A 23,496-nucleotide genomic window follows, 5' to 3' on the forward strand; every position below is an offset into this window, starting at 1 on the left:
TCCAGGATCTTCGCCAAGAAAATCCCAAATGGGGTCATGAAGAGCTAGACATGCCTGAAATGACAGAATAATCAACAAATGAAATCAACAGGTCTGGCCCCAAATCCAAAAGAACCCCAGCTGGTCACAGCCATCTGTGCCTCTTCCCTTCCCTTGTTCCCTCCCCCAGCCCCAAGAAAGTAATAAGACTCATTTTGTTGTGAGGTTTAGAAATCAGTTCCAAAGGCAATGTTGATGGAACACAATAAAACAGATTTTAGAATTGGGAGAGTCCACAGAGATTCTCCCCTTCAATACTTTCTCTTTAAAGAGAAAGAAACTGAAGCCTAGAAAGATGATATTACCGGCACCAAAAGGCAAACACTTGTAACCCTGGTCTCCTGATATCAAATCCAAAACCATTCCTACTACGCCAGGCTTCTTATGTACCAGAAGGGCACCCTGCAATGGGAACACCACTTGGACAAGTTTGGATGATACCTGGAAGTCTACTGCTTTGGATATCTAAATTCTGAGGGGGTTTTTTTAATCTCTTACTTCATAGTTACAAAATACACTGCTGTGCTGGATGTATATAAAAGCATGAAAAACTAGTTCTGTTTGTAGGTTCTGTTAAATAATCTGAGTAATGACACACCACAAGTGCGGTTGCTTAAAAACAAACCCAAACCAAAAGAAACCATGCAAGTCCCATGAGAGCAGAACTCCTAATAAAATAATATTTAATTTTTCCATACTTTAAAATATATACTTTTAAATTAGTATGTGGACTGGTAGTTCATCTGCCCAGCAGCAGGGGTCATGGAAGAGAACTAAATGCACACGATGGGAGAATGCTCCTTGAAGTAAATGACTGAATTTGTAAAACAAATACTGTATAGGTTGAGCCAAATTTTTTTTCAGAGAACATATCTTTGAAATAATTAAAATAAACATAAAAGTAAAGTGTAACAAATATTTTCATTTTCTTTATATACAACCTTTCACTTATACACAATCATAGAACGTTAAATCTCCTTAAAATGAGAATGATCCTATTTAGGAGGCAGTATGGGACAAAGTAAGTACATTAAGCATAGAAAAATGCATTCCAAGGAGACTAATCTCAAGAGCAAGTTTAATGTCCTATTTCTTTTTTTCCCCCACAGCACATACTGTTGGAGAACTAAGAGGTCTTTAAAAAAAACCAACTTACTCACTATTTAACTTATTACACAAACAATTATAAAACTGCTGTTCTATAACATAAAATAAATGGAAGTCACCAGAAATCAGTTGCTATATAATGGTTTTAATTGATTTGGAAGAACACTGTTTGACACTAAATGCTTATAAAGCATCCAGTGTGGTAGGCATAATTAGAGAATTAGTATACTGCCATATAAAAAGCAACTTAAAAAAATTACTAGATATCAACAATTTTAAAAGGTAAGGGGACAGACCACTAATCAAAACTAGCATTTCCTAGTCAAGCACCATGACTCAAGTAACAGAATCTCCCACGCAGGTACAGGGCTCAGAGGAGTCCAGGAAGAGTAATACAGGGTAGTTCTGGTGTTACAGGCATATTTTAGCTCAAAGGCATCTCAGTGTATCTCAGGGTGAAGACAGTCATCCAGTCCTGTAGGAGAGAATAGGAGCTTCTGTTTCAAATAGGAAGGCATCCAGACACTATGAGATGTTGGCATTAAGAGCTAGGAGGTTTCTTCTTAGCATCTATATCTTTTTTAATCTCTTCAAGCTTTTTGGCCAAGTTCGGAATCTTTGAAAAGAAAAGATGAGATTTTAACTTTTCATCTAACCAATACCCTCTCGTTCTCCCCTCCCCATCTGTCCACCAAAGACAGAAAAGTTTCATAAATTTAAATATGAGATAAATTTCATAAGTTTACATTTCTTTCCCAAAGAGTTCTCAAATCACAGGACTAAGAAGTACTACTAAAACTGCTACTTAAGTGCTAAATATGCAAGAATTTGTTAAGTTAAAGAAGGAGGCTTCCTTTAAAAAGCTGACTCTTTCCCTATTTTCACTATACCACACACTCAAACGCTATACGAATGAATGAGATGTATGACTAGGAAATTTTATCATTCCAAAAAGAAGGATGCTACTGCAAATGCTTTTGGTGCACTGAAAGTATGAGTGTTGAAGACTAACAATTTTACCTACCATTCTTTAAAGCAAAAACAACCTTTTCTCCTCTGAAAATCTTTTCAGAGGTTCATTTCCACCTCCACCCACTCCCTTCCTAGGTAGTCAGGCATCCTGAGTTTTTAATCTGCTTTTATCAATGATTCATTCTGTGACTCTGGGAAAATAAACTTCCTTCCCCATAGTAAAGGCTTAATAGCATCTCCTAATGATAAGGATGATGATAATGACAATGATGATAATAGCCAACATTTTTATGATTTAAGATTTGCAAAACTAGATGTATATATTAAAAATCTCCTCTGAATCTCCATCAACAATCCTGTGAGGTAAGTGCTGTTATAATCTCCATCTGACAAATGAAGAAGCTAAGGGTGAGGGATTGTTATTTTCCCAGGGTTCACACAGCCAGTAAATGTCTTAGGCCAATTCTGAACTCCCAAGTTCAGTGCTTTATCTGTGAAACCATCTTGCTTCCTCAGACAGTTCTGAAGAAATCTAAAAGACCTGCAGAAACCACACTATAAAAATTAGTCTTTAAAATTACTGGTAAATTCTGTTACCATAATTAATTCCTCTCTACATATGGAAGTGATAGGAAGCAAAAATTATCCTGCTAAAAGTCTTTTATGCCCTTTCTACTTGATTTTCCACAGGACTTGAAGAAAAGCCCCAATTAAATGAGACAGTATTCACTCAGGGCTAACAAACTACAGCATAAGATCATTGGGAGATTGCTCTCAATTGCTGACAAGTCGCCCTCTTGTGGTGACTTGGGGCAGAGATAAGCACTATGGCTGTATTAAAAGTGTAATGGAAAAATATCTAATAAATGATGGACTTGCTCCAAGATTTAACACTCAGCCACCATCCCTTAAATATTTAAGGGGAAACTGCTCCTTATTTTTGCTGGGATTCAGTTCTGGCAAGGAAAATGCCCACAATTAAGGTAAATCACTTAAAACACTTCAACAGAGACAAAAGGTCTTGTATGACAGCCACTTACGTCATAGTTCTGAGCCAGATACATCCCGACCACATTGCCGAGTGTAAATCCTAGCTGAAGGAAAAAATGGAATAGGAGTTACAGATGCAAAGGTGGAAGGGAAGGGAGTAAATATTTACACAGCACCTACTAAGTGACAGGCACTATATTAAGCACTTTACAAATATAATCTCATTTGATCCCAAACTGATAAAAATTGATGTTCTTTTTTGGAGAACAAATTTAGCAATACCTGAGGGAGTTACAAAACTGATTATCCACCCCCTGACCCAATGATCCCAGTAGAAGACACACAGCCGGAGATTTGTTTTTAATAAAAAGGGAAGGAACTATATCTACACAAAATCATTTGAGTTGCTTTACTGTAAAAGCAAACTGGAAACAACTCACGTATTTAAAGATTTGGGGGATGACTGACTAAAACATGGCATAACGATGTAACTGAATATTATTGTGTTGTTACAATAAGTAATACATGGAAAGATAAAAAGCAAAAGCAGAAAGAATATACACATTGAATGCAACTATATAAAAACAAGTTTTATTAAGTAAATAGGTCAATAGGGGACACAAAACTATTTTAACATTTAAATTCTTTTCTTTAAATTGTTCAGATTATATGACATTCTCGGGAGTTTGTTCCTTATTTGCATTTGTTTACACAAACTTATGACAAAATTTTTTAAATTAAAAGTTTTAACAGCGTTGACCTCTTCTCTCCACTTATGAGAAAAGGTAGCCAAGAAAACTTAACATCAAATCAAATACAATGACATCTTCCCAGGAGTAAAGGACAGGTATTAATCTAAAGACAGGTGCGGTGAAATTCCACCCTATCTTCTCATCTAGTATTAAACCTGTTTTCCTTGCCAAGGCTAACCTCTCCATATGGGTCTTTGGTCCCACCCCCTCTGCGACCTTGCTATTCTCACACCTTCAATCTTTGCTCTCTCTACTGACCAACTCCATTCCATCTGCCTACAAACATGCTCAGATCTCTGCAGCCAGAAAAATCTTTTGTCCTCCTTTTTGCTGCTAAACTTTTAGAAAGAAGCGTACGTTCACTGACATACTTCCACACCCACTTACCCCACCACCCCCCAAGTCTCGCTTCTGTCCTCACTTTACTGAAATTGCTCTCTCCACATCCAAGATCTCCAAAAACCTCTTAACTGCTCAATCAACTGGCCTTTTTTTAGTCTTCCTCTTTGACCCGTCCTCTGTAAGAAACTTGTTCCTTCTTCATTTTAATTCTAATCTGTTCGTTCTCTATCAGAGGCATCACTGTCGATTACTTTTTCTCAATACCATACATTTGAAATTATTTGGGGGGAGGGGGTAGAATAGAGGTTAATCAAATAAATCAGAGCTTAATTATTTAATTATTGGACAGGTTTTTTTGATATTATAATAATAATAAATCACCATGGTCAAACTTTAAGGCCAAAATTACAGATGCATAAACCACAACAAAATAAGGCTCTCTTATACTTGTGGGGCAGCTAGGTGGCTCAGTGGATAGAGTGCCAGGCCTGAAGTCAGGGAGTCTCATCTTTCTGGGTTCAGATCTGGTCTCAGACACTTACTAGCTGTGTGACCCTGGGCAAGTCACTTAACCCTGTTTACCTCAGTCTTCTCATCTGTAAAATAAACTGGAGAAGGAAATGGCAAATCACTCCAATACCTTCCAAGAAAACCCCAAAGGGGTCACAAAAAGTCACATACGACTGGAAAACAACCAAACAATGATACTTGTATTTATACACAATTCAAGCTTGTTTGGATCTGTAAATTGAGAAACAGGGAAAAAAGAAGAAAAAAAAAGCCTAGATACAGAGAGGTTTCAGTAATTCTCTTTAGAAAATGTAGTCTTTCCATACCATCATACCACCTCCCAAACTGTTCAAATTCTTTTTTGTAGACATTTAAATGTGGGGGTAAAATACCACTAGCTTTAAAAAAAACAGTTTTGCTTTTTTTAAGTATCAAAAGTTAAAATAATTTATACAACTTGTGTAGCGCGTCACCTTCACCGAGTCTCATTTTTATCTTCTGAAAAATTATCTTGCCTAAATCTCTCCAGTCCCTTTCTAGATTTAAGATTCTAGAGGTTCTTCCTATGTCTCAAATTATTTCTAAACAAGTTTTAATTTTGTAATTTTACTGGGAATTAGAGCAAGCAGGATCATAGTCACAATAGTAAATATATAAAACTATCCAAATAGTTTGGAATGACTTCCAAACCCTGGTTTTTGGATACCTTTTAACATTTTGACAGAGGTTATGTCCCAGTATGTACTAAGATACGCATCACTTTTTATTCTGCTCTGCCAGTCCATAAGGACAGATTATGACCATTAGAATCCAGAATTTCAGAACCAGAAGGGACCTAAGAGACCTTCTAGTCTAACCTCCTCAATTCTAATTGCTATGAACAAGAATCTGACCAATTTTTTCCACAGGCTTTCAAAAAACCAAATTCTTTATAGATGTCATTTCATCACTGCTGGTACTCCCTACACATAAACTGCAACCCCTTCTAATGGTTCCACCTCCTTTTCTAAGCCTACATTTTGCTTATATTTTTAACGCACAATTCTTCATTGTATGGAAGAGGCTCTAACCTATGCCTACTATGCATCTCTCCATTGCCCTTTAGATGACCTATAATTTTGAGTCTTTATGATTTGCAGCCATAAGGGATCATCAGAAAAATGTTGGTATCTAAAAGATAGGTTTGTGGAAGAGATATAGGGTGTATGGGGTGTTCAGGGAGGACAAACACCTCTGATGTGAGGGTGGCCAAGCCCTTTTCAGGGCTGCTCATCCACCCTTGGCATCCACCTTCACCTAACTCTCACCTGTGGCTCCAAGAAGCTGTAGCATGTGCAGCCATACTCTGATAAAACCATCAGTGCAGACAGGCTAAACCAGGCTGAGGGTAACCAACAGCCGTCAAACTCAAGGAGTTAGGAGGATGTCTACCCCAAGCATGTGAAGACTTCCCTGAGGGGAATGGACGAATGAGAACAATTTGTTCCAACAACCATAAAGGCAGCTGAAGCAGGCACTGTGGAGCACTTAGAGCTTGGTCAGACATTGAAAACACCGAGGTAATCCACTGCGTCCTGGGCCATCTCCAGTCATCCTGACTTTCGTCTTGCCCCTGGACTTGGATAACTCAGAACGAGAGAGCTTGGTGGCTGACTTTGTGCAGCTCCACCTCACTTAAATACAATTCATCCTGAAGTCCAGACACCACTCTGTGATGTCACTGGTCCTCTTCAAAACAAAGGACAAACAACAAAACAACATTGGGATATGTAGAAAATGTAAGAAGAAAACATGTCAATAACATTTTACATTTTAAAAAATTTGGTCTCAGAGAAAAGATGAAGAAATGTACCTCTCTCTTTTTATTAAAAAGGTGAAGACTGTTGCATGCACAGTCATAGCAGTTATAGTTATTTAACTGGTTTTTCTTCTTTGCTAAAAAGCAAGGTTTACTGGGTAGAAGAGGAAGAGGGAAATATTCAGAAGTGTCTCATGTAAAAAGAAAAGGCATTAATCAAATAAGCAAAAATAAAAATATAGGTTTTTGTTTCTGGGAGATGCTTGCAAATATTAAAAGCACTACACAATTTCCCACTTTCCTGTATACTCGATTCTTCTTTTCAATTCTGGTTCCATTTTATTATTCATCTGCAGTGTCTATCCAAAATCTATGTACTGACAGACTAACAGATTATTCACCCAACTATGTATCAGTCTGGACAAGACACATCCTTCTACCACCTTTCTTTTCCCCCCTCAGCAAAGTCAGACCAAACTCTTGATTTATTCTGGATTTCAATTAGAAGGCTCTGCAATAACCTGGGACTTGAAAGCAATCAACACAATGCTATTTACAAACAGGAAAATCTGGAAAGCCTGAGCAAACACATGGAATCTCTACACCACTTCCACTCCCTCTTTTTGACTTGAACCCTGCACTTGACATCTTCCAAGACAGTGTCAAAAATCCTTGGCAAGTACATGTTTACCTGCTCTGTTTTTCATTTGGTAACAATCAGAGGGTCAAACAACCCTACATAACTCTATTGCACCTTTCAAGGATTCTTCTAGGGTCTCAACATAAGCATGAAACACACCATGCTGGAGAACAATCTTTGAAGCAGCAGACTTTCTCTATCCATTCAAATGCCTCCTTAACAGCCAATAAACATAGAAGGACTCTGCACCTCCTGATAACAGCTCCACTGCAAAGATATGGCATACTACAGAACACTGCCTGCAAATACCTGCCTGTTCTCCCATACCCCCATCAAGGACCCCCTCAACATATGGGCAATGGGTCCGCGGTGACTAATGCTCTTAATCACTTTTTTCTATAGTTAATACTATTTTGTTTCCCAAACATTTGATATCCTCCCCTTTTTCAGATTGAGTCAAACAATCTATACATATATCGGCCAATTCAGATTAGATGTATGTAACCTGTTGTTTCCTGTCTCTTAAGACATAAATCAGCATCATTTTTCATTATTTAATTGGTGCTTGTCATTTCTAGCACCTTCCCACTTTTTTCCTGAAGGAAGTATTCATAATTGGTAGGTAACTCTTCTGTGAAGTCAAAGCCTTTGTCCTTTTCCTCTTCTTAATCTTGAACCACATGTTCCAACATTTCTGCTAACCTCTTCTATACCTACCTTTGCAATTAAGTCACCGAGTATTAAGACACTCCAAATCAAATTAAATGGGTTTTACTAAATCCTTCACAGAATTTTTCTATTATCCTCTGCATCAAATGGTCAAACTACAATCACTATTCATGGTGGTCTTTTTTCTTTTTGTTTTACAAATTTTCATAGTTGAGTATTCAAATAAAATGCCAAATGTACCATGAAATAGAAATTACTGTTACATTTGGACATACCAACTCTAAAACCAATTCTGCCAACTTCTTTATTTGCCTCTCCAAAAATAGCCTGTGAGCCATCTTTCCATTTAGCTGCAACTCCCTTTTGTTTCCTTGCTTTATTTATAGCAAGAATGTCAAAATTGTTATGATTCAGTTACTCCAGTGGTGTGTCCACTCAGTGGTTACTGGACATGGATTTCACTTTAGAGAAATAGCAATTGAATCCCTATTACAGATTGTCTAGAGGCTATACAGTTCTTAGCACCCTTTGTCAACCTTTTTTTTTAGGGGGAGGGGGGTGCAATTCTGCTATCATCACTGCATAAGCAGGAGAGGCCATACAGGAATTAGAATCATTTTGCATTTTTCTTTGTTTCCTGGGTGGCCAAGACTAAATAAATAATTCAGGACCTAGGAGCCAGTCTAAGTACCAAAAGTTAAAAAATAATTCACACAACTTCAGTTTTCTAATATACTATAACCCAAGAACTTTACCAAGACCAAATTCTGACGTGAAAAAAGTTAGAAAAGACTTTTGAAACACCAACTGTCCATTTATTCAGGAATAAGTATTTCCAGTTGCTTACAGCTATTTAGGCAGATGTCTGTGCTTTGTAACATAAAGCCTTTGAATTTGGGAGGGGTATGCCTTCAATGCATTTACAGTTGTCTCTCTATTATGTACTCAGAGTGTCCCACTCAGCCTATTTCCAACTCTCCCAAACAGTAGCTCAGGATCTACCAGTAGCTTCTGAAGCTTTGCCTAGTCTATCTCCAAGCCAGTTACCATGCCACACATTTCCCCATTGTACAACTTCTCAAGGTTCCCTGGGGGAAAGAAAATCTGGATGTAAACTAGGCCCTTCCCTTATTGTCTCAGACTACCAGCACCTTCTCCTGGTAATCAAAATTTCACATCAAAATTTTTGAGAGAACCTCACAAAAAAAGCTAGAAAAATGGTGCAGCGCTGAAAGATTTTAAGCCGGAAATACTATATGGAACATGATGTTTAATCTAGTGGCTGGTATGTAGTCAGATAACCATGTCTCCTACTTTCCTGAGAAAACAGAAGCCATTCATGAGCTCCCTTATTTCCCAAACTCAATCATCAACTCTTGGCTCTCCTTCACCCCCTAAATCCTGTCAATTCCACCACCACACTTCTAGTCACGTGCTCCCTTACCTCCACTCCCACAACCACTACATCAGTTCAAGTCCTACTGGATTATTATAATAGCCTAATTGATCGTAGGTGCTATTATTATCCCCATTTTATAGATGAGGAAACTGAGGCAAAAACAGGTTAAGTGATTTGCCCAGGGTCACACAGCCAGTAAATGTCTGAGTTCAGATCAGAACTCAGGTCTTCCTGACTCCAGACCCAGTGCTCTGACCACTGTGCACTCTATACAGCTAGCTGCATCAGAGAAAGGTATCATATAGAAAATGCTGTCTGAGATAAGTCTTAAAAGAAACTAGGAATTCTGAAAAGCAGAGGTGAAGAGATAGGATATTCCAAGCATGGAGGGCAGCCAATGCAAAGGCATGAAGTCAGGAAATAGAGGAAAAGCAAGCAGTACAACTTACCTAAACCACAAAACACGAGAAAGGAAGTAATGTATAAAGTTGGAAAGGTAAGGGGTTGTGCCCAGGTTGGAAAAGGCTTTAAAAGTCAAACAGGAGTTCCTATTTTATACTGACAGTAACAGGGTACCACTGTAGTTTACAGAGGGGGATAGACCTCCATTTAAGGAAAAATCTCTTTAACAACTGTATAGGGATCTACTGGAGAGGGAAAAGATAAAGCAGGGAAGCCAATCAGGAGGCTACTGAAATAGGTGATGCACACCTGAAGTAGGGTTAGGGTTATGAATAGAAAGGGGATATAGATGCAAAAAATATTGCAAAGGTCAAAATGACAAGATTCAACAACTGATTAGATCTGTGAAGGTGGGTGAAACCATGTAGCTGGGAATGACACTAACTAGTCATTCAATAAACATTTATTAGGTACCTATTATGTGCCAGGCACTGTGCTAAGTGCTGGGGATACAAAGAAAGGCAAAAGACAGCCCCTGTCCTCAAGGCGCTCTCAAGCTAATGGGGAAATGCAAGACATAAAAAGCCGAAAAAAGGGGGAGAAGGGTAAGTGAAGTCCTAGCACCAGGTGGCCCCTGGGATATGGAAAGAGATCTCTGGTGTACATCCTCCAATCAAAGGGATGGAGGGTCCCAGGGTCAAGAGGTTCTGAGGAAGTATGAGTTTCAGAAATGATTCAATCTTGCAGAGAGATGAGTTTCTGGAAACAATGATGAAGCTCAGGAGAGGAGCCAGGTGGGAAATGATGAGTATGCAAACTTGGGTTACTAGAAAGATGGTGATGACCTCAACAGAAATAGCAAGTACAGAAGAGGGATGCAGATGACTTCTGTTTTGTGCACCTTAAGTTTGAGATGTTTACAACACATCCATTTCAAAACATCTAATACCAATTGGTGATGTAGAACTACAAATATACCACATTGTCTCTCAAGGTCTTTAATCTTTAGATTCTGACCTATCTTTCCAGTCTCATTTCATATTAATCCCCTTTTCTCATATTCTCTGATCCAGCAAAACCAAACAACAATCTATTATTCTCCAACTCCCACACTTGTAAAAGTCATCTCCTACACCTGTAATACATTCCTCAAAATCCTTACTTGTTTTCAAGGCTCAGCACAAGTTCCACCTACTAATGAAATCTTCCTTGATGCCCTCAATAATTAGTGATATTGCTTTCCTCAAATTACCTTATATTTATTTACCTACTTGCTATATCGCCTGATAGAATGTAAACTTCTGGACATGAGGGTTTTGTTTTTGTATTCCCAACTTAAGATACAGTAACTAGGCACTTAATTTGTTTGTTGAATTGAACTACAGAATGAATTAGAAATAGGGGTCTGCAATACTGCCCAAGGTCAAATCCTGCCACCAGCCACTTCCTTTTTATAGCCAGAGAACTAAGAAAGGTTTTTGCATTTTAAAATAAAGTGGTAATGTTTGGCCTACAAGGTCATACCTTGCTGACCCCTAAATTAGAAGAAGAAATGAGAGGTTGGCCCACCAATTAGGTTACTGCTTCTATGAGTTATGCAAATATGGGATAAAGATCTGAACCAAGGGGGCAGCCAGGGAAATTAAAGGCGACGGATACAAAAAGCATGGATCTACAATTATGACTCCACTATCCAAGCACGTACTGAACACCCACCTACCAGCACTGTACTAATAAAACAGTACAAAGTATGGTCACTGCCTTCAAGAAGAATATAATCTAGGTAGAAGGGCTAGACATATACGAATAAAAGAGTTAAACAACAATTCAAGAGAGTACTACCATATTACCTTATGTATAGGAGATGTTCAAAAATACTTGATGTGATAATTAAGGGTAATGATGTGATTAAAACGAACAATAAATACAAGACGTCAGAGAAGAGCGCTCAGTGCAGGCTCTAAGTCATACAGTACTTGCATTCGTGGAAAAAGTAGGACTTGGACTAGGAAGAAACTCACAGGTGGTGAAAAGTGGTAAGATCATTCCAGATAAAGAAACAAAGAGATATTATTAGGGGACGGTAGGAAATAGGAACTCTCCACTATAGTCAGGCCTACTGAAAAACAGCAGACAATAACATTAGGTAGGATCAAATACTCCAAAAATCCTGGGAAGTGGGAGGGGTGAGAGGAGGTTAGAATTAATAAGGTAAACAAAAGGAAGCAGTCACTACATAATTTCAAGGCAGGGAATTACATTAATCTGGAATGTATATGTCCATGGATTTTGACATGAGGAAAAAAAAAGAAAGCCTGACCTAAAGTGGCAGTCTGGCGTTTACTGTTCAGTCATTTCAGTCGTGTCTGGCTCTTTGTGACCCCATTTGAGGTTTCCTTGGCAAAGATACTGGAGTGTTGAAACTGGGGCAAACAGGGTTAAGTGACTTGCTCAGAGTTATACAACTAGTAAGTGTCTGCGACCAGATTTGAACTCAGGAAGATGAGACTTCCTGAGCCAGGTCTGGCACTCTATCTACTCTGTCACCTAGCTGCTCAGCAGTGGGAATGGTGGGGGGCAAATGCAAGGGATATTTATAAAGAAAAATCATCGGAGGGGGGCGCAGCTAGGTGGCACAGTAAATAGAGCACCAACCCTGAAGTCAGGAGGGCCTGCGTTCAAATACGGCCTTACACCAGACACCTGACACTTAATAGTTCTGTGACCCTGGGCAAGTCACTTAACCCCAACTGCCTTTGAAAAAAAAAAAGAAAGAAAAAGAAAAACCACCAAAATTGGTGACAGATTACATATAAAATTTGAAGGTATCCAAAGTAGATGACAAGATTTCTAAACCAGAAGAGTGGTGATTCCATGAATAGAAACGCAGATAGAAGAGAGAGGAAGATGAAACACAATTCATATTACTGAACTGTGTCACAGTTCTCTAAATCAATTGGATTATGATGCACAGGGTGAAAGAATGTGTGACTCATATAACTAATCTGTTTTCTTTTTCCATATACAAGTTATTCATAATCCTCATTATTAACATAGAAAATACTGTACTAAAAAAAATCTAGCAAAGTTAACTTGATTTATTCTTCTACCACTTCCCACTCATCTGAAATACAGTTACATGGAAGGTTATAAATTTATTCTAAGGGTTCCTCTTGAATATATGTTAAACCAAAAGAAATTTAAAATGACTCAACAAATGCATTTTTTAAAAGTAAGTATCATTGATTTTATATATATATATATATATACACATATGCATACACATATATAGTAATCAAAATTACTTTGTTTTGCACTTCAAAAGTACAGAAATCTAAAAATGACCTCCAAAATTTCTTTGATAATATGTAGATTTAACTAAATTCAAGGAATTATCAAAACTACTTCTTTCTAGTTTAAGTATAGTTTTTACAAAAGTATAAGCAATTTAAAAGGCAAAATTAAGTTTGAGAGTACTATTCCCAGGGGACAGAGACAAAATGGCTAAGAAAAGCCAAGGACTCACCCTGAGTTCTCCCAAATTCCTCTCCAAACAACTTTAAATAATGTCTCAAAACAGAATTCTGGAGCGGCAGAACCCACAAAAGGACAAGGTGAAACAATTTTCCAGCCCAAGACACCTTAGAAGGTTGGCAGGAAGGGTCTATCACACAGGGCAAGAATGGAGTGCAGATTTTTGAGGCAGCAAACTGATCTCCAACAAGCCAGTGCAGGCATTGGGAACAACTGACTCATAGAGGTGATTTCTGGAGCTCTCAGACAAATGGTAAAGGGGCAGACAACCTGTCACAAGATTACAGAAGACCTTTTGCTGGCATCACACTAAGGACTCTGTTGCACTGGCCATATGCAGTTCCAGGTCACAAGTCACACAGAGAGAACGAGTGCTAGCCAAAGCAGGGACCCTGGACACAGTTCCAGGGCAGAAAAGAATGCCTGTGGTCACTCACAGATTAGAGCACAGGCCAGGAGAGGAGTAAATATATCTCTCCTTATATCACACCACCATATCAACAAACAAGAACTGAAAATTTAACAGACTCCTCCACAACCAGATCTGAAAATAGTTACACAAAAAAACTGAAACTTGGGACAGTTCCTTCTCTACCCAAGAAGCACAGCCCAACTTTAACATATAAGCAAACAGCAACATAACCTGGCTACAGAAAGTCACTATGGTGACAGGGAAAAGATCAAAACACAAACTCAGAAGAAGACAACAAAGTCAAAACTGCTACATCCAAAGCTTCAAAGAAAAATGTGAATTGGTCTCAGGACCAAAAAGAATTCCTAGAAGAGCTCAAAAAGGATTTTAAAAATCAAATAAGAGAGGGAAAAAATGGAAAAGGAAGTGAGAGTGATGCATGATATATATATATATATATATATATATATATATGTAGATATATATATAGATATAGATATATTTTGTTAAAGAGTCAACAGCTTGGTAAAGGAGGCACAAAAAACACTGAAGAAAATAACCTTAAAAATAGAATAGGCCAAATGGTAAAACCACAAAAAATCCACTGAAGAGAACTCCTTTAAAACCAGAATTGGTCAAATGGAAAAAGATACACAAAAATTCACTCAAGAGAAGAATTTATTAGAAAACAAAATTGGCCAAATGCTAAAAGAGATAGAAATATTTACAGAAGGAAAAAAATCCCTTAAAAAGTAGAAATGACAGGGCAGCTAGGTGGCACAGTGGATAGAGCACCGGCCCTGAAGTCAGAAGGACCTGAATTCAAATCCGGCCTCAGACCAAACACTTGACACTTACGAGCTGTGTAACTCTGGGGAAGTCACTTAACCCCAATTGCCTTCAAACAAACAACCAACAACAAAAAGTAGAAATGACCAAATGGAAAAGTACAAAAGCTCACTGAAGAAATAATGCCTTAAAAATTAGAATTGGGCAAGTAGAAAAAATGACCTCATGAGATATCAACAAACAATAAAAACAAAATCAAAAGAATGAAAAAATAGAAGAAAATGAGAAATATCTTACTAGACAAACAACTGACCTGGAAAATAAATATCGAGAGATATTACTGGACCACCTGAAAGACATGATTTTTTAAAAAGAGCCTATATGTCATATTTCACTAAATTATCAAGGAAAACTGCCCTATTCTAGAACCAGAAGGTAAAACAGAAATTGAAAGAATCCCAACTGAAAGAGATCACAAAATGAAAACTCCCAGGAGTTCCAAAGTTCTAGGTCATTAAGAAAATATTGCAAGAAGTTAGAAAGAAACAATTCAAATATCATGGAGTCACAGTCAGGATAACACAATATTTAGCAGCTTCTAAATTAAAAGACTGGAGGACCTGGAATATGATAATCTGGAGGACAAAGGCTAGAATTACAACCAAGAATAGTATGCCCAGCAAAACTGAGTATAATCAATCCTTCAGGAGAAAAAAACAGATATTTAATGAAATTGAGGGCTTTCAAGAATGCCCAATGAAAAGAACAGAGCTGAGTAAAATATTTGACTTTCAAATACAAGACTCAAGAGAAGCATAAAAAGGTCAACAGGAAAGAGAAATCATAAGTGATTCAATAAAGTTAAGCTGTTTACATTCCTACATAGAAAGATGATATTTGTTAACTCCTAAGAGAACTTTGTCACTATTTAGGCAGTTAGGAGTCTACCTAGACAGAGATTAAGGGTGTAAATATGACAGGATGATATCTAAAAAATAAAGGGGTGAGAAAGAGGAATGCACTGGGAGAAGGGAGAAAGGAGAGGCAGAATGAGGTAAATTATCTCAAAGAGGAGCAAATGAACTTTTACAGTGGAGGGAATAATTGGAGAGGTGGAGGGGGGGAAGTGCTTGAACCTTATTCTGCTCGGAATTAGCTCAAAGGAGGAATAACATACACACTCAGTTGGATATAGAAATCTATCTTACCCTACATCTCATGTTGACAATGACAATGTTATACCTTGCTTTGATAATATAGTTGACTGTAATTAGGTCAAATGTCTCCATTTTACAATCAAAGCAAATTAACAACGTATTTAAATTATCTCCTACAAGTAAATGACATTAAAAACATTATAAGTAGCTTCCAGATTACCAACCCACCAGGGATACCTGTAAGATTACAGAAAACTTGCTGAGAGCATAGTAATAACAATGGCCAAGGTGGGCAGGTCAGGCCAATGATCCTTTACACTGGCCTGGATAACTAAATGTTATTAGTTCACTCACGTCCAACTCTTTGTGAAAATCCCTTTTGGGATTTTCTTGGCAAAAACAGTACAGTGGTTTGCCATTTCCTTCTCCAGCTCATTTTACAGATGAAGAATCAGGCAAAGAGGAAAGGTCACATAGCTAGTAAGCATATGAGGCCAGATTTGAATTAAAAATGAGTATTCCTGACTCCAAGCCTGGCATTCCATCCCTTTATTACCAAGCTGCCCAGGATAACTAAGTAGCTACTGTCAACGTTTAAGAATAAGGCAGTGCTTTACTCTCTTGTTAAAAAGTAATCTGATCCCTCCCCCAATGCTAATGCTCTCTCTTCCAAATTACCTTGTATTTAACTGGTTTTTATGTATTTTTATTTATTCATTTATTTGTTGTATATGTTTACATAAATACCTCTCTTCCCTATTAGAATGCAAGCTTCTTGCCTGTAGATAGTGCTTCATTCCAGTAAATCTTCAAAACCCACTGACTAATATTATAAGAAACTTTATATGCCCTTTTCAGAAAGTAAAATTGGTCACTCAAAATGACATTCGACTATATGCCACTTACAAAATACTAAAGCCTAAAGAATCCGGGATCAGAAGCAGGTAAAAACTACGGGTGTTGTCGATTGATGTGGGTTTAACCAAGCTATCTGTTTTACAAGAAAAGGTTCAGTGAGGGAGAATAAATCAGAAAATGAATGTGGCATTAAAAACCAAATGGCATATATAAACTTATTTTTAAAATAAAAAAAAAGAATCTGGGATCACAAATGGTAAAATAAGCATTTATTTTAATCAGTGATTTGGTTTGGAAACTTACCGGCAAGTTAACTCATGAAACTTGCATCATACTACTTCTTTGAAAAGTGGAAAAACAATCAAGTTCAGGCGAAGAACCGTAGTTTTTTTTTTTAAGTTTATGACAAATATTCCACTTATTCATGGCAATACATTTTCCCCCCAAGAGCACTTTGGAAAAAGTTGTGTACAACAGTAAGAACTGCTCCAGCTGTACACACCCAACCAGCGATCTTCAAAATCTGGAAGCCATAGAATTCTGTGTAGACAGATACACTAAGCCAATTGTAATTTCTGACAAGCCTCGTTTTATTCCTCTCATTAGTTACTATATTGAAAGCTACTATTTACTTCTAGTTTTCATCTTCCGTGACGAAGAAGGGCTCCGAGTCGGGATGACTACATTAAATGTTGTTGGAAAAATAAAGAGAAGTAAACCCCCTCTACTCCTCTCTCACCCCTCCCCCAAAGCATCAGGAGTACAGCAACAGGTTTTAAAATCCTTAGGCTACACCAGGTTTTTATGAACCAGAAAAACTCCAGAGAAAAACGAGAGAGGTTGGAGCTGAGGCATCCAGGTGCGTGGAGAAGTAGGTCAAGGGCTAAGAAAGCAAATTTCGATTTACTTCAATCATCATTTATGAAGCTTCGTGCTTGGCAGGGCGAGACGTAAGCCCTGGGGTGCTTACAGAACGGGAGGGGTGCGGAGACAGCTACGGAGACAACCAAACTCAACCAGGCGAGATAAGCATAGCAAAGAGTTGGGAAACAACAGACAACTTGAAAGGCGTCAGAGAACTGGGGATCCAGAGAACTGAGCGAGTCAGGCGAAGCTAGGAACCCTCAGGGAGGTTCCGCTCAAGAGTCAGGATTGGGGGCCCCAGTCCAGGAACACGTGTCCGGAGATACGGCGGGGTTCGGGAGCGTCACCGCAGGCCCCGCCCCGCGAGGGAACGGGGCTCCTCCCAGCTGAGGGGGGTGGGGGCGCGAACCCGCTGCCAAAGGAGCCGCCCCCAATTTATCACCCCCCCCTTCCCCGCCCTGTCTCCGACGCCAGGGTGGAAGCAGAAAAGGCAGCGCGAGGCCGGGACTCACCAAAAACTGAATCATGGTGATGGCGGCGGCGAAGCCAGCAGCTGAAGCTACAGGCCGGACCAATAAGCTGTATCCCTCCCGCTGACAGAGGGGTGGCGGAAGTGACGGGACGGGGAAAAGAGCAAAGGAGTTTGCTTCCGGGTCACGAGGACATGCACGTGGTTTCCTTTTTTTATCCTCTTTTCTCTTCCCCCTCATCTTCCCGCCTTGAGTTTCGAACAGGAAATTCTCCGCCCCCTAGTGGGGGAAGGGTCGAGGTTGCAATCTCAATTGGATTCACTACACAACTAAGACTGTGATTTGCTCCCACCGCCCACCTCTTAGGGTCACGGTGTCCCCAAGGTATTAGTGCAGTTGTACACTCTTACCTGTACAAAAAGCATATAATCTCATAGGATCATAGATTAAAAGTGAAAGGGATGGCAGAGAGGACAAAAGAAGGCAACACTCCATGTCAGATGGGTTGTGGAGGGACAGGCACACTACTACATTGTTAGTGGCAAGTCACTTGGGGCCTAATGCCCTATCTGCAAGATGAAGGGACTCCTTGGCCTCTACTTTAAATCTATGATTCTATGATCTAGCCCAGGTTTGGCAAGCTACAATCCAAGGGCCACCTGTTTTTCTGCACAGCCTTCATGCTAAAAACTTTTTTAAAAAGTGAATACAATTAAATTTTATTTTAAAATGTAAAAATCATTCTTAGCTCCTTCGATGTGCAAAAGGGGGGGATAATAAATCCATAGTAGTTTACTGGCCTCAATTCTAATCTCATCCCCTCATTTTATAGATGAAGAACTTGAGACCCTGAGAAGTGTTGACTTGTCCAGCATCAATCACACCTCTAAAGGGTAACTGAGCTGAGATTGGAACCTGGATCTTCTGACTAAAAATCCAGAGCTCGTTTCAAGATAAGTCAACAACTTGATCTTTGCCCTCCAGGACACCAATCAGTTATCAAGTCTTGTTGAATCTCCCTCCACAACACTCTCTCCCCCTGCATCTACCCTAGATTTGTAGAAAGCATATTTCAAAAGGGTTCAGAGGAAGAATGGGTAGGATCCCATGGACTCTAAAGAATAAAATTCCAAACACCCAAAGTAAAATAAATCCCATGAGGAGAAAAATTTGGAAAAAGAGATGGGTATGGATGTGATGGGGTGCTTGGGTACTTGGACTTGGACCCCACTGTAGGGTTATTAATTGACCTAATTTCAATATTGTTGTATCTCTGGGAATTGGGAGGCCCAAGGAAAGGAAGAGAGATGGGGAAGGGCTGGTCAGTGAAGCAGTCAGAACACACACATTTATCTATTAAGTTCACTGTCTTATATGGGCATAATGGAGCCCCAAAACAATAGTAACATCAGAGATCACTGATCACAGATCACAGATCACTATAACAAATGTAATAATGAAAAAGTTAAAATATTGTGAGAATTACCAAAATGTGACATGTAAGTACATGCTGTTGCAAAAATGGCACTGATCGACTTGCCCGATGCAAGGTTACCACAAACCTTCAACTCGTAAAAAATGCAACAGTTGCAAAAACGCAATAAAGCAAAGTGCAATAAAATGAGTTATACCTGTGTATACAAAATCAATATAAGGTAGGTTCAGGAGGGAGTGCATGAGTTAGGGGAGTAAGGGGAGCTAGGGACAGGAAAGGCTTTATAAAAGTGGTCATCAGAGAGGAAAATTTGGGAGACATGCACCAGAAGAAACAAAACTGATCTTTTACTTTATAGCCCTAATCTTGATTGGTACAGAAAATAAAATATGAGAGCAAGATGAGACAATGGCCATTCTCTCATTTTGAAGTGCTGACTGATCAGTGGCAGAGACATTTATAGCTAAGTACCAGTAATAAGTGAATCCTAGACATGCTACATATCATCATTGAAGAGAAAATAAGTCAACAACAGAAACTAGCCACTTCATGCTCAAGGCAGATACGGTCCTGCAAGCAGAGAATTGTCATCAAAAAGAATTGTAAATCAAACAGAACACCAGGATTACAAATTTGATAATCTCTCACATTTCACCCAGGCCTAAAATTCTATGACTTTCTCCTTGGTTGTATATGATGTAACTTCTGGAGATTCTCAAGTCATGATTCCAAAGAAATAACTGCTGACCTAAGGCTACCCAAATGAACAATTAGCACCATCTAGTGGTAACCTACTCAAACGACATGTTCCTGGCACTCAGAAATTCTGAGAGGATATTATTAATTACACCTAGAGAATTTTGGAGATCATCTAATCTAACTCTTTCATTTTACACATGAGATAATTGATCCAAAAAGATGACAGTCTAGAGCTATTTCTTGTGGACTAAAATGCCACTCTGATTCATTAGAGTCTTTAGAAACCAATGCCAACTGTCAATAAACCAGAAATTGGGATAAAGCACATCCAATATTCTAACAAGTCAGTGCACTTCAAAATACAAGAATCGTCCACTCGGGTGAGCGCTCCCAAAGCCAATTCCAACCCTTTGTACTTTTAAGGGCAGAGATGTCAAATACACACACCCATAAGAGACCCTAGCAGAACCAGATAAAATGTAATTGGGAAATATTTAATGAAATATAAAAAGGCAATAAAAGATAGATATTACATTTTAAAACTAAGCCAATATGTGGCCCTCCAGGGATCCTTTTGTATGGAATAGTCCTCACTTTCAAGAGTTTGACCCCCACTGGTGTAGATGACCAGTTTTCCTGAGGCCTCTTCTTGCATTCATTACATTTCCCCTGGTATGCTAGTTATTTGTGTAAGCCTTTCACCCCATTTGCCTTTAAGCTTCTTGAGAGCACAGTCTGCTTCTTATTCATTCAGTTGATAAGCAGTTATTAAACTTGTCAGGCACTGTGCTAGGTGCTGGAGATACAAACACCAAAAAATAATCTGCATTCCAATGGGGGTAATCATGGGCACAGATGATAAATATGAAAATATACAGACATATGTATGCATACACACACACACACACACACACAGAGTGATACAAAGTCATTTCTTTTGGAGGGAGGGTTAACACTAACAACTGGATCTAGACAGCATTCCTGTAGGAGCAGGACATGAACTAAGCTTTGAAGGAAGTTACAGGTTCAAGAAGACTGAAGGCAGACAGGCCTGGTGAAGTACAATTTGGCACAAGGCCAAAGGGGCAAGAGATAATGTTATGTTCGGGGAAGAGCAAAGCAGCCAGCCTGCCTAAAAGGCAGAATTCATAAAACCAAAGTCATGGGAACTACTAAGCCTAGAAAGGTCAGCTGGAGCTGTATAGTGAAGGGAGGCAAATAGAAGTGACTGGGCTGGCAGAAAGAACACTGGATTTAGAGTCTGAGGACCAGAATTCAACCCGCTTCTGCCACCTAATATTGTGGTACGTCAGACAAATCACTGGATCTCCCCTCTCGTCAGTCTCCCCTAAATGAGAGGCCTGGACTAGCGTCTAAAATCCCTTCTTGCTCTGAAGTTTCCATCTTATCCTAGGCTGCGGTTCTTTATTTGGGGTCCATGAACTTTATAACTGTATTTCCATATAATTGGTTTCCTTTGTAATCCCATGGATTCTGTTTTATGCATTTAAAACATTCTGAGAAGGGGTCCATAAGAGTCATCAGATTGCCAAAGGGATCCATGACAAACAAAAAAAGGTTAACATCTAAAATAGCTTTCCAAGCTCTTACTGCAGCTTTCTAAGTAGGAGTGTGACAAGGTAGAACTTGTGCTTTAGGAATATTTGAGTTGTGTTAAGGATGAAATGGAGAAACTGAAAGCAAGCCTAATCAGGAAGTTATTGCAATAATTATCCTTATGTCCCTAAAGCCTAGCACAGTGCTTTCCACACCATAGATACTTAAGTGAATTGCTATGAACAAAAAAAAAATCATCATCTGGTATCTACCCTTTGGTAATAATAGCTAATATTTACATGATACTTTAAGTTTTCAAAATACATGTATTAATTCATTTTATCTCCACAATATCTTCATTTTATAGAAAAGGAAACTGAGACACAGAGAGGTTAAAGGGACTTGCCTAGGGTCATACAGCTAGGCAATGTCCAAGGCGGGACATGAACTCAGGTCTTCTTGACTCCAAGTCCTGTAACCTCTAATAGCTGCCCTGGTGAATTTCCCCAAAATTTAGCCTTCCAGTGACATACAGTCCATAAAAGGGGCTCCCTCCCCATGTGATACCTTTCCAGCAGTTTACTAGGATCTACCTAATGCTGGCTAACATGCCCTTCAAGAACCCGGGCCACATCCACCCTGTCACGACACATTAGAGAAGATGAAATTCTATTTGCTGAGATTCCATAACTTAAACAATTTTAGAACTCCTGTATAAAATCATGGAAGAGCTCAATGCAGAACAAAGAGTTAAGCCCTTCTCATCCAAACCTAGACTCACTTTACACATAGTTAGCTTCCTCTTCTCCAGGGTGCTGGGTGGGTCAAGCGACCCAGGCTGCCTCATTAGGAGCTGGGCTCCCAATTACACTGGCCGAGAGACAAATAGGCTGGTCAGGTCTAAAGGTTCCACAGAGGGGAAGCCAGTGGTCTTCAAGTACTTAGACCAAAATTACAAACCCAGGTAATTGACCCCTGTATGGTTTTTGCCTGACAAAATGAAACTTAAGTGACAAAAAATTACAATAAACAATTCGCTGGCAATGTACTAACAAACACTTCATTTAGTCAGCATCAGTAAGATATCACATAAATGAAGTTGCCAAATACTTGAATTTTCCTTCTAAAAAAAACTTTTTTGGTCCATTTTTTTTCTGAAATGTTATATACAAAATGTGTTCCACTCTTCCTTGCCTTATCAAATAATGTATGAGAAACAAGAAGAGAATTTAACCCACTTCTGATGTCTGAGGGACACACAGAAGCATGCTGTAGTACAGCGTGATGTGCCGTCAAAACTGCCACGAGCAACTCATCTTCTCTCAATTTTAACTGTTACTAACTTCTCCCTGCCTTTAGCTTGGAATAATGTTCTTGATCCTTGCCTCAAATCTGTTGCCCTTAGGGAATTGAACTGAAAAGCAGTCTAGTGACTTTAAAATCCACAATCTTAATGCAAACACAATTCAAAGTCAAAAGGCATGGGAGGTCACCTTTCTTATAAGACCAGGCTCCCTAACAAACAACTGCTTTCCCTGCTCTTTGTCTTTCCCTTTCTTTTTTCTGGCTATCTCAGCATTGTGACTTTGCCCACCGACTGATGGTAAGTGTACACTACTGTAAATGGTATTTTTGATCATATTTCTTATTCAAATAGATTGCCTTTAATTACTTCTATTTGTTAGCAGGATTCTTCTGAATTAAGTAAGAGATTCTTGGTCACCACACAGCTCAATTATTGCATCTATCCTAATGTTGTTTTTGCTCTAGATCTTTTTATTTCACACCCTTTACTAACACAGATCAGCAATTCTGCAATTTAATTTGGAGAGTTAGCTGTGACAGTGAGGAGACAGTGAGACAACTTGCCAATGGTTACACAACCAGTTATCTGTCACAGGCAGTACTTGAAACCAAGATATCCTGACTCCCTGCCCCAGGATGCCTCTCTGCTCCTGGTACTTTTTGTACAGCTTTGTCCTGTGGTGGGTGGGCCATGGGCCAAGTCACGACATGCCCAGTTTTATCCTACACTGCTCTCCCACACAAAACCCTCTGGCTCTAGCCAAACTAGTCTATTCAGTCATTAAACATGCCACAT

The 23,496-nt window shown here is 39.0% G+C and overlaps 1 protein-coding gene across 1 annotated transcript; it reads right to left on the bottom strand.

Moving 5' to 3' along the window:
* Positions 1-1,100: 1,100 nt before the first annotated feature.
* STMP1 (short transmembrane mitochondrial protein 1) lies at positions 1,101-17,944 on the bottom strand. The gene is made up of 3 exons (XM_020997967.2): positions 17,747-17,944; positions 3,159-3,212; positions 1,101-1,762 (listed from the first exon to the last, which is right to left on the bottom strand). The coding sequence occupies exons 1-3, from the start codon at positions 17,942-17,944 to the stop codon at positions 1,688-1,690; spliced, it is 327 nt and encodes a 108-aa protein (XP_020853626.1). The 3' UTR covers positions 1,101-1,687.
* Between the last annotated feature and the right edge of the window lie 5,552 nt (positions 17,945-23,496).

Source organism: Phascolarctos cinereus, unplaced genomic scaffold (genome assembly GCF_003287225.1).
Source record: "Phascolarctos cinereus isolate Bilbo 61053 unplaced genomic scaffold, phaCin_HiC Scaffold_1;HRSCAF=81, whole genome shotgun sequence".
Classification (NCBI taxonomy): domain Eukaryota; kingdom Metazoa; phylum Chordata; class Mammalia; order Diprotodontia; family Phascolarctidae; genus Phascolarctos; species Phascolarctos cinereus.